The 12,862-nt window shown below is 38.9% G+C and overlaps 1 protein-coding gene across 2 annotated transcripts in view; it reads right to left on the bottom strand.

Annotated features, from left to right (window-relative positions):
* The window catches only part of LOC144201230 (adenylate cyclase type 1-like), a 28,286-nt gene that overhangs the window by 9,090 nt on the left and 6,334 nt on the right, over positions 1 to 12,862 (bottom strand). For both annotated transcript variants that reach the window (XM_077723710.1, XM_077723709.1), the window contains exons 4-12: positions 10,762 to 10,873; positions 4,053 to 4,180; positions 3,626 to 3,784; positions 3,384 to 3,525; positions 2,404 to 2,559; positions 1,326 to 1,523; positions 526 to 623; positions 362 to 446; positions 109 to 198 (exon numbers count right to left, since the gene is read on the bottom strand). In XM_077723710.1, the coding sequence (XP_077579836.1) occupies positions 109 to 198; positions 362 to 446; positions 526 to 623; positions 1,326 to 1,523; positions 2,404 to 2,559; positions 3,384 to 3,525; positions 3,626 to 3,784; positions 4,053 to 4,180; positions 10,762 to 10,873 (1,168 nt within the window). The remainder of the gene's footprint in view (positions 1 to 108; positions 199 to 361; positions 447 to 525; positions 624 to 1,325; positions 1,524 to 2,403; positions 2,560 to 3,383; positions 3,526 to 3,625; positions 3,785 to 4,052; positions 4,181 to 10,761; positions 10,874 to 12,862) is intronic.

Raw genomic sequence — 12,862 nt, 5'->3', positions numbered from 1 at the left:
TTTTAAAGAAATCTTGCAAATTTCCAGTTCTACGGGTATTCTGCCCTTATTATGTAATAATAGTCCTCATGTTACTTTTTACAGTGTAGAATTAAGTGTTTGACCTACCACACAAGCTTGGGCCACTGCGTAGATTAACAGCACTATGAGAATGCAGAGAGTAGTGCGAATCTGAATGGTCAGGCACCCTGGAAAACACTGATATGCGAAAAATTGAGGTAATTCACAATTACATATTGCATGTTAACCCAATATTCGTATCAAATACAAATTTTGTATTGATTTAAAACATTATTTAGCATTTCTAATGAACTAATCAGGCACAATTGTAACTAATAGAGTCTAAGGTAAACAAACACACCTGTATTCTGGTGATATGTAGGTACATGATGCATGCTACCAGAAAACAGATGCAGAAGACAAGAAGAACCAGCACCACTGTTCCCCTAAATGACATAAAAGATTGAACTAAACGGAGAAACAAATTGTAAGTAATGCTCAATGCATTGGGACTATAGTACGTACTGCGGTATGATAAGAAGATAGACGATCCCACACAAGGCAGCGAGGATCAGCGAGAGAACCACTGCGCTGGTGAAGTACTCATCCGGAACCTGATGGTACTTTATAGTACAAAAAAAAAAAGAAGCAAAAAGGAGTAAGTGCTGACCTATATGGACAAACTAGATCTAAAATTGAAATTGAAATTTCTGGACATTGTAACATCTGTCACTACATTTTACATCAACAAAACTAACAATAGTTTGTATATGGAGATTGTCCTTAGTAATTTGGGTTGATTTTTGAAACGGATTCAGCTTTTATGACAGCTGCATTGGAGGCTGTGCTCTCATTGGATGGCATCTCTCATACTCGTTACTTTACTTCTGTTCTTTGTTAAACCTTGCACATAACAAATCTTCTACATTAAAATAAAATTGAAAAAAAACATACTATTAAAAAAAGTATAGGCAACATGGAGTATTTTCAATCTCTAAAAAGTATTTAAAGCTAAGTGAACATAAAAAAACTAATAACATAGAACTATTGGTAGTTCATATTGTAACAACATAAATGTAAAAATTATGTTTACGAAAAAGACTGCAGTGTGATATGTTGCAGTTATGGCAGAAATGGCAAAGGCAGACAATGGCTAGCCAGACAGATAAACAGAGTTCCCTAATGCTGCTTTTGTAACACTAAAACCGCAAAAAGGCTTTAAAAAGCCATATAATCTTTTTTTAGTCACTTCCAGGGACAGAACAGGACATGATGCTTCAAACCCAACTGTCCCGCTTTTTTTCCTTCTCTCTAGCACACCTCACCCTGTGCTCACGCTCCGAGCACTTGTACATGAGCGTGAGGAAGTTGAGGTCAGCCGTATCCGACTCGGTCTGCCGGGCCTCGATCAGACGCCCGATGTAGCGGTTGACCCGTGTCCTGGGGCTGGTCTGAACCACGTTGGCTTGGTTGGCATTGGGCCGGTTTCTTAGCTTCTGTGGTGCCGTCCTCATGGCCCTCCGCTGTGAGGACCAGGCGAAAGAGGAAAAAGAAGTTGTACCTACTACTTCTCTTGTCATAATGTTGGAAACACAGCAAAAGGAGTGTCAACAATACAAACGGGCAACTGATTATACTTTCAAATGATGCTGCTACCGTCACATTTAACTTCATTAGTGGATGCACCCTGCTGAGACTAAGTGTCTTTGGCAGCCACAGTAAGGAGAGCTGCGAAAATAGTGGCCACTGGAGCATAACCAATTTACCTCCAATTTTGCTTTCTTTTGTCTTCACACATGAAGAAAATAGAAAACATTCACTCATGTATTCATTTTCTGAATCACAGTCCACAAAAATATCTACCTGGGTAATTTTGTGTTTATGTATGTATGTATACGTAGTATAATATACCTTACTCCTAGTAGTCACTTCCCCACTAATGGCCAATGGTAGAGCAACCTTTTCTTTCATATTGAGAGAAAAAAAAACACTGAGGCTTTTTGTAACCTGAATATTTCCTATGGAGATGCATTTGTAAGTAGAGGTACCACTGTATACATTTGGTTTAAAATAAATAACTTAGTATTTTATTCAATTAAAATTTTCGGAATAATTTGTGTCCTTTTTTTCAATTTAATAAATACATAAGAAGGCTAGAAGAATGTGGTTTTAGCCTTTACTTTGCAACCACTAAACCAAGAAAATTATCTTTTTATTTTTATGTGTTGTTTTTTTAGAGGACTGCCTGGTGACTTGGATTATTTTTGGTCCTCATAAATAATGTGATTATGCAATATTTTCAAACAAGAGCATTTCTTCTCACATTGGATTGATGAAATATCTGTTTAGGCAGACGCCCAGTTACCCACAATATCACGGAATCCCAAAAGCGAGTGCCTTTACCTTATCGCCATCCTCACAGTTCATGACATTGGAGAAGGGGATCTCTGCTTTGAACATCTTCCTGCAGTGCATGAGCTGCACTAGCAAGTAGCAGACGGTCTTGAACTTCATCTTTTTGGCCGGTTTGATATCCGAAAGAATCAATCCCGGGAATATCTGTGAGTGGTGGGAAGGAGGATTTAAAATAGGCAATCATGATATACGCCGCATGAGAAACTAAATCACATCGTCATGCAGTCTTTATTACCAGGATTAGGACTTTAACCAAAGAGAATACGGGTCAATCCCGCAGGTCTCATCATTAATTTTAGGGCATGTGAGAAAAAAAATTGGGAGCTCATTGCAAGGTTACAATGCAATATATAAAATTACACCATATTGTCATAATAACGCCATATTGTTTTTTTAACAGTAGTCTTTACTACAATACACTTGACCACTTGAATTTGATACTTCATGCCTGTTTGTGGTGATAGCTCTTCATTTTTTTTCCACTAGAAAAGAAGCAAAATACCCGAGGAGAGAGCAGAAGCTCGTTGTTGGCATGTTGCCACATACGTGCATATGTATGCATGCTAAACTCTGTAAAATCTGGGATGAAAGATGCCACAGGCTCTTTTTCGCTTCTTCTGGATGAATCCATTACTGGCTGGAAGTGACATCATCTGCACATCAAATGTGCGAGAGCTCCATTATATCACGCTCGATGCTTTAGACTACACTCAGGGTGCTTTCTTCCCCATTTGCCTCCTGTGAGAGTTTATTGCGGGAGAAGCAACCAGGAGAAGATAAGCCTCCTTCTTCAATCGAGCCTCGTCTGACTTTCCACACGGATTATCTCTGCACAGTACACCCTTCGAGGTATTAAGGGTTCACTCGGGGCCATGGCCTCATAAAGAACACAACCCAAAGTGCGCGAATAGTCATTTCCCCTCGAGGCCGACACATAAACAGCACTGGACTAACAGGAAATGGCGTACCTTGCGTCGGTGAGAGGGCACAATGAAGAAAGTCTCGATCTCGTGTTTTTGGAGGAAGGCGTTGCGTTCGTGACCATTTCCTGGTTCCACCTCGTAGTCTCCATTCAGGCACTCCAGGGTGGATCTTGTAATGTGGACCTTACTGTGCAATATAGAAAACAAGGAAAATGTTTGGGTTATTATTGGGGGCAAACCTATCAGAAAGAAAGGTTTAGGAACCCTGACATGACACCAGTACCGACCCAGGCAGTCCTCCGGCTTCCATCACATTGGCGAGAGTAACGTCATTGGACCACACGTCATACTGCCATTTCCTGAGGCCGAGTACCCCACACAGCACTCGACCCGTGTGCAGGCCAACACGCATGTTTAAGTTGACTTCTGTGGCCTCTGCCACTGACCTGCAAGCACGGGCGACACAGTTAGTTAACCTGGCATCTCCACAGAGCAGAAAAAGCATCATCATGTTCAACTGTGTTAGAACCTCCCTCCCCCCAAGACTTTAATATGCTTCTCAAAGTGAAAATTTCAAAATTGCAAAGAACCAAAGTAGAAGACTAAAGAGCAACAAATTGCAGATGACGCCTGTCTCAAACTAGTATGCACCGTGCCATTGGTTGGTAAGAAGAGCAAAGAAAACAAGGATGGACGGCCCATCTGATCACTCACGTTATGGTGTCAATCATGTCCAGGCCCATTTCCACACAGCAATGGGCGTGGTCAGTCTTAGGCTGAGTCAGTCCGGACACGCAGTAGTAACAATCTCCCAAGATCTTTATCCGTCGACAGTGGTTTTCCTAGCAACACACATGACAAAGAGAGACTGTCACTGGAGCAACAGCAGAATATATATAATGTACAACAATGCATGATTACCACTAGCAAGGTCAAATGAGGAGAAATTTGCTCATATATCACCGTAACCCTCAATGCTTAGGATGTCATATTATGCAAATAAAATAAGTATTCGGTTAAAAACTTATGGGTGTACTGTGTTTTATCATGTGCTGTAATAGCCGATGTAAAGACACCGCCACTTCATCACACACACGGTGCGCATGAAAACAGAAGACTGGTGACTACAAAGCCCCATTATTGAAGCGAACGAACCCGAGAAACCAGGTTACCATTGACGCCGTCGCTCACAACCCTTTCTTTGTCTCCATGGAGGTAATGGGATCACTGGCCGTGCATGCAAAGAGCAACAAAGACTCATAATTATGCACATTGGCAGTGGCGGGAACACACGACGGATCTGACGGATCGCGCTATTTTTAACATGCAAGCCAGTGTGAATCGTGGCAACGAGCGATTTCCGGTGACACTCATGTTCAATGTGACATGTTTGCCACTATTAGTTTGGGTAATTTCAGGAAGGCTCACAAAGGTAATGAATGAATCTTGCAAATAAAGAGAAACATCATAGTTTAAAAATATGGTCTGTAATCTACACATTCAAATGGGTTAGATTGTAATTTTGTTTCAGGGTTGTGCCTCCAAACGTTGGGTATATCAAGTGGGTCAGCATAGTAATATTACAAAAGAAACAGAAAAATGTAAACGAAAATACAAAATTGTTTCATTTTTATATTTGTGAAAAGTAGTGAAAGTAAAATATAGTTATTCCCACTTGTCATATGATCATTGCCTAGCCTTAATAGCCTCAATAAATTAACCAACTGGGTTTAATCATTTCTGAACATCTTTTAAAATGCAGGTTAATTGCACAATAAATATTTATTTTGTTGAAAAAGGGGTCTGTTTTCCTCAATTTTTATACAAATCAGACAAAAATGTTATACAAAAAGGAAAAATATATATACATAATTAAATAAATAACCGTATACTTCGCTAATCAAAAAACCTAAGACATTATATCCCTTTTGCAGTAGACACTTCATATATTGTAGTCATTTGAAAATGGCCGTGGATCTTCAACCTGCCTTTATATAGTAACATAGTGGGTGGAGAAACTCAATTATGGGAGTGGTTATGGTGAAAACCTAAGTCTTGGTGACATATTTTTTCAGAAAGTGCTATTTAAATCTTTTTATTGTTGCAAATTAATCTTCTTAATCAAGTGTTTATTCCAATGATACGCAAGTATATTCTATTGTGTTTTCAGGAACCAATCAGGTGTCTTTGGGCCACCTAGGGTCAGGTGGTGGCTCAGTAACAGATGGCACTATGGCAACGCCGCACGGTTGTGGTGAGCGGGGGGAAAGCCCCCATGCTTAGAGTCTGCCACCCTGTACTTGTCCTGTGCTAATCTGCGCTATGGCTTTAGGAGCCGATTGAGAACCCGTGCAAGATTATCGCATGTCACGTGACTCAAGCATAATGGGCCAGGCGCTTTAAACAAGAGAAGGAAAATGCAAAGAGTCTTTAAATGGTGGCCCTTTTTTTCTTTACTATTTGCTATAATAGAATTTACTGATCACAATACTAATAAAGCATGTCCACAGGTGTGATATGGCTTTGTAGCTACACACACCCAAACCATCCATATGCATATGGTTGCAAATGAGCATATTCTTCAATGCGTGCCCACAAAGAGGATGAGACAAAGAAAGAGACAAACAAGCTGTAAAATAAAACACACACACACACACACACACACACACACAAATGATAGCAGCCACAGCGCTATGAGTCACTCACGCTTTGTTGTTATTTTGTCCAAAGCCACACATCCTCTGAGTTTAGACCCAAAAGCGCCAGAGGAGAAAAATATATCTCTGATCACCTTCGTTTGACTTTGATATCAATTTCCAGAATTTATTCACAACTGGTAGAGCAGTTAGATTTTTCAGCTGCATAGCAACGTGCGTCTCCTTTGAATTCGTCCAATCATTTTTAGTGTATTGCACATTGATTGAAATTTTATTGCGATGTGCCATCGAGCAAGACAAAAAAGTGTCAATAAATGAAAAGGGACCTCATTAGCAATTTGTGATTTTTAAAAATAGACTTTTTTTTCTGAGGCGGCCCTATGGACAAGTGGTTGGCTTGAATGGGTTTTCTCCACATCAGCAAAATATGCAGGGTACGCTGGTTGAAATGTATAAATTGCCCATAAGCATGAGTCTGAATGCTTCTATGTCTCCTTGTACCCAGCAAAGCCGAAGTTGGCTGGGATAGGCTCCAGCACCCTACGCGACCGAGGATAAGCGGTGCAGAACATGAATGAATGTTTTTATATGATGTCATCATTGTCTAATGAAAAACGTGATGAAAATGTGAAAAAAACTAATAAAAGAAGTGAGGCAACAAATTTGAGGTTTAGCAAGTCAACAAAGTATTCTTTCATCATTGATTTTCTGAACTACTTATCCTCACAGGAGCCTTTATCAGCGAACTACGGGCACCAGGCAGGGGACACCCTGAATCGGTGGCCAGCCAATCGCATTAAGCTATTCTGATCGGTCAAAACAGCCGTGGTACAAATGGCACAAAAACGTCATGGCAACCAGCACCCACCCTAATCCTTCAAGAATGAATCTCTTTAAGTGCAACTTTTGGTACAAAACTTGTGGTCATAGCAACAAAAGCTGTTCTTGACTTGAAATAACCCGTTATATTACAGTTCTGGTTGTGACCAGCGCCCTATTTGAATGAGACAGAACAGGCTAATGTATACCGCAATATTGTCCCCTCTCTATATTTTGACCGATGAATCTTATATTGAAAAGGACTGGAAGTTGAAAGAGTTTTAAATTAAAGGGGGAAAAGTGCTTTACCAATTTTAGGTGTAATAAAACTATTTACCATTCTGTAGCTAGGGACATCATTCCAATATATTTCATTTAATCTAAAACAGGCATGTTTATTTTGAACGGATCTCCAGTCAGCACAGCGATGAGCACACAGTCATCTTTCGGGAACAGTGTGATTTAGCAGTGATCCTTGCATCTGTTCAAGAGGCAAAACCCTGTAAGGGCATTTGGCTTGTGTTTACACGTTAGGTTTTAAGCTACTGACGAGCACACACACTTTGGGCACAGCACAGACAATTTTATGGAGTGAAATAGATCTATGTATAATGTATATATAGTATATACATATATATATTATAGTATATACATATATATATATGGATACATATATATATGTGTGTATATATATATATATATATGTGTGTATATATATATATATATATATATATATATATATATATATATATATATATATATATATATATATATATATATATATATATATATATATATATATATATATATATATATATATATATATATATATATATATATATATACATACACATATATATATTTATATATATACATACACATATATATATTTATATATATACATACACATATATATATTTATATATATACATACACATATATATACACCAATTCATTGTATGAAACACCATTCAAATACATACTTTGGGCCATTCCTGAAAATGTTTATGGGTGAACGAAAAGGGTAGTTTTTGCAATTCGAAATGCAAACAGACAGTAGACAGATACATCATTAAGTCATCTAAAAATGGAAGCCTGAGACAACGCAAGAAAGAAAGCGGGCGGGTGCAGGGAAAACCACGGGGCATAGGAGACACAGTTGAGGGAAGTAGGCTTCTGCGTGTCAATCAAGAAGCTGTGAAACAAGGAGCGGAGGAGTCTGGAAGCTGTGATGCACGGAGGTGTTGTGACAGCAAAAAAAAAAAGACGCACACAGGAACCTTGACAAAGAAGCCCACGACAAAGTCTTAAACATATTGATACGTGTATAGAATATATGCAAGCATCCCCAGCCAGTGCTATTTATGTTAGAAAGCCTCTCATTGCAAAAGATGTTTTTTTGGAAGCTGGCAAGACAGTCCACAGGAGATTCAAAGTATATGAATTGGTGAGTGAGGGGTGCAGTTGGCATGTCAATTTGGTCACTCAGAAAGCAAACGCCATCTCTTAACTAGCCTGTCAACACCAGCTACCGTACCGATCTGATATACTGGAGGACTTGTGATTTGGATTGTCTTGGAGGGGTTTTGTGTTTTAGGAAGGAAGGGGAAAGCCCCAAAGCTTTCTTGAGGTGCTAACGCCGCTAATCTTCAATCGCAGCAGCAGTCAGCAGATTCTGGCACTGAAGAGTTATAATTACTCTCAGCTTGTGTTCCAGTGGGTGCTGGGAATCAAAGTGCTGACACTTATCAGTGTGAGTAGCTTTCCTGGAAACCCTATTTTTACTGTTATATGACAAGTGGTCTTCCAACATAATATTCTGTAAAGGTTGGAGTTCAAATAGAGAAATAAAATATCTATTTATTTTTTACAATTGTTAATTTCATGGTAATAAAACTAAATCGATTAAATATGTATATATTTAGGTAACATTTAATTGGGAAATGCCAATTTTGACCTATTGTCACCATGTTCAGTAATTTGGAATTTGTCAAGGGGACTTCCATATAGTACTTTGGCAATGCGGTGTTCCATATAATGTGCTACAATTCAGGGGTCAGGAACCTTTTTGACAAAGAGAGCCATTAACAATTCATATTTTCAAACATTATTCCTTGAGAGCCATACTAATAATTTAAAAGTAAAAATGCATGAAAATGTGTGCATTTATGAATCATTTTACCACTTTGAAAATAAAAAAAGTGTTTGAATTCTTCTAGCTGTTGCTAATCAATGACAGTATGCATGCAGAAGATTCTAACAAAGAAGATTCATGATTAAAAAGGCGCTTGTGATCATGTTGGCTCCACAGTTCCAGTGTGACGCTCCCATTGGTACAGTCGGGACTTAGGTCTCTCACCAGCGATACCCATATTTTACCACACATGTTAGAGGAGAGCCATATACACCCACCAAAAGAGCCACATATGGCTCCCAAGCCATAGGTTCCCTACCCCTGTGCTACATCATTAATATTTTGCAAGGCATTAGGTATTTGAAGGGATCGGGCATTCAATGATCCAAAGGCTAGTTTGACATAAACAACTGACTTCTCGTCAATTATTTCTTTTTCTGAACCGCTTAGGATGGGAGTCTGCAATTTTTTTCTTTCCATTCAAAAAAATCAAATAAAATGCTTGTTTGCGCAGATTCTGAGTGACTAGGTGTGCTTCTTAAAGCGTTCTGTGTTCCTGGCCCACTTCCCATGCAGCTTGTCTGGTCCAGAGAGTGGACAGGTGGTGTGGGGACGGTGCTGGAATGTTATTACGAGATGACACCCCATGGCCATGTGCTATCACCCACTCTTTATAAAAAAACGGAGGGGGGAAAAAAGTAAAATGTCACAGGCAGACCACCCATGCACGCTGTTGCTGCCACGCTGATGAGTCACAGCTGACCGCCACTTCCTGCCCAAGTGGGTCATGGTGAGGGAGGGGTTCGGGTTGGAGTGGGGCTATGACACGAGAGGACAAGCTCCAGCCATCAATTCAACTGTCACCCCAAAAAATGGAAAAGATCTGAGATGCACAAGATGGGAATAGCTGGTTGCCTTTCAAATTGACACTACAGAACTGCTCTGGTTAACTTTGTTAACAAATAAATGGACTTATTAATGTTTTTCTTTAAATAATTTTAATGATATGGCGAAGGGCTTGTGAAGAAGTCAACAATCATCAATCAGAAATGTTATTTAGGGCCACATTAGCCTTTTTTATTCCACTATTTTACAACTTAGTCCATTAGGACATATTCAATAGTAATCTGGATATTAAGAAAAGCAGTGTCATCACTTCATTACTTTGTATTGCTTAATTCTGATTTGAAGATAATTCTATTTAATTATTTTTTCTCAAGCACTAAAATGATAGTCTAGAATGCCCAAAATCATAATTTAGTCACTTGAACTATGTAGCCTAATACCAGCCTCAATCATTTCCAGGGATGCAATGTGAAAAGGAACCAAACCGAAAAGGTCTTGACCAAAACCCATTTGGAAAGAAAATGAACTATGGACTTTCTTGGTATGGATACACTCTAATTTAAAAATTACAATGTATTAGCCATTGTGTGCAAATGTTGATTTCCAGTGAAGTGAGACGTGAACTATTTTCAATTAAGTATAACTGGACACTTGGGGCTAAGTGCAATTCCATTCAAGCTTTTTGCGCAGCTAGCGTGGAGGAAAAGTTGAGCCTGGGGCGAATTCGGACTAGATTAGAGTCCTCCTCAAATGAAGCGCTCAGTAATCACATTACACATCATAAGGACTTGCAGTATTCACTGCAACATCACGCTGAGCTGACAGCCATGAGCATTGTGCTCATGGAGCATCAAGGGTAGAAAAGCATTTTCCTATCAGGGGTCATTTCACTTTTTTATGATGGGCTCCCAAGGCCATATTGAAATGAGGGAAGTGTGATGTGTTTATGTTTATTAAACAGACTCACCGTAGCCAGCTCGTCAAACTTTCCAAAAAGCTCATTGAGGAGTTTAACCAGTTCCTGAGCGGTGCACTGAGAAGCCAGGCTGGTGAAGCCTACAATGTCTGCAAACAGGATGCTGCCACGGGCAAAAAAAAGAGAAGGAAAAAGAAAAGAAATGACTTGTTATTTTCCTACAATTTTGGCAGATGAGATTAGCAGCCAGGGAGCTCTTTAAATGACATTTAGAAGGTCAGTTTGAACAGCAACTTTGGATTTTTGACGGCAAATGAATCAAAGGCTGCAATTAATGGCCAGCAGCAGGCGAGGAAAGATTAAAAAGAGGGAGCGAGCCAGACTATGTCTGTCCCATTTTGACTGGCGGCACAGTCAAAGCACAGTGACTGAAAATAGAAGGCAAAATATTCTCACGGGGCTCAAGGTGAGGACGATTGGCGTCAGGTGCCAGAGAGGAGTCATTCCAGGATATTAACCAGCCATCAAGACCTTTTTAGCACTGTATCCTCAAAGCGGGGCAGTTTATAGTGGAACATGAGGTGTTTATTTTTTTTGGGAAGCTAGTGAAATAGCCATACTCATTTTTGACATCCCAGCATACAAATGTGATGTATTTCAACACATCTAGCAAATGTCAAGGGGCCAGATTTATTGTAAAGCATGCTTTATATAAACACATTCATGTTTCAAGGGTTAAATTATTGGATACAAATTACATAATGACATTTTTTTTAAATGCAGGCTCCAATCCACATATCATTGTCATAGAACTCAAGCTCTTAAAATGCCCAACAATAAATCACAATGACTGAATGCATTTGCACCTGATTTTTTTAAAGCATATTTGGGATATGGCATGGCTAAGACAGTTTCCCCACAAAGACAATTTAGTATGTAAAGAAGAATTGTTCTACCATTAATTTATGTAGGCTTAGGGTGTAAAAAATATAATTTTAACATCAAATTATTTAGGTTTATTCACCACCAAATACTTCACTGCCGCCTTTATTTTGTGTGAAACAGGGAGTGTTTGTGTCAGTCTTGGTGTGATCTAAAGTTATCAAGATGTCGTCTAAAAAATAGCAAGTGAATTCATGGCGACACATGAATTGGCCACCATCTGTCATGGGCAAATATTTAGAACGCTGAATGTTGCATTGGTGCAAATCTGCAAACAGTGTGCCTGATGCGACAGTGCGTTGTGGGTACATACAGCAAACAATAATAGAGCAAAGAACTGGAGAAAACCCAAACAAATTTTCAATAGAAAGCCCACACAACACATGTCCAGTTATTTAATCTCTCAAGATAACACAATAAATCCTGCCGCAGTGCCTACTTAGGACTCGCAGCCAAAATCAAGCTTTTTTTTTCCCCTCACTTAAAAAAAGTGAATATTTCTATCTAGGCATTATCAGCAGCAAAGAATAACCAAAGCTGGGTACACATACTTTAAATAGGATCTTCCATTCTATTCATCATGCTACTATACTTCCTTCTGAAATTCTAAACTCTGGCAGAACTATGATGAAATTATGAGGTTTGTTTTGTGCTTAGCCTGTCATCTGGACCACAGTACACAAAATAAAAGCGTCAAGCACAGCAAGATATTTCTTCCTACGGATATTTCTCACAGGAGGATTGTTTTAGCATTGTCCAATATAGAGTATGGTTAAGAAATCTTTCTAGTTTCTTTTTTTTCTTGCACATTTTGACTGCATAACTTCAAAAGGTATTTTAAACCTGTGTGGAACATGGAGGTGTGAAATCTGCATGTAGCACCCGTGTGAACTTGTGATATGTGAAGCTAGAGCAAATATTGGCAGTGAAAATTAGCATGTGCGTGGAAATTTAAATATAGATATTTAAAAAAATATCTACATTGGATTTTTGTAGAATGCAACTGAAATTTGAACTTTCCCTAAAATCTGACAAACAAAAAGAAAATGACAGAAGCCTATTCCCGACATGGAACTGTATGTTATTAACTAATGTTGGAATTGATTTAAATCATGGCAAGAAAGCTATGTATGTTTTGTATACATGACATTATTGGAAAAGAGAGGTGGCTTTTGCTAGAGTTTAATCACATTTTTTTAGCAGCTGATCA

This window comes from Stigmatopora nigra, chromosome 9 (assembly GCF_051989575.1).
Source record: "Stigmatopora nigra isolate UIUO_SnigA chromosome 9, RoL_Snig_1.1, whole genome shotgun sequence".
In the NCBI taxonomy this organism is placed as follows: Eukaryota; Metazoa; Chordata; class Actinopteri; order Syngnathiformes; family Syngnathidae; genus Stigmatopora; species Stigmatopora nigra.
Note: the sequence above shows the minus strand (reverse complement) of the source record. Positions and strands in the feature narration are given on the sequence as shown.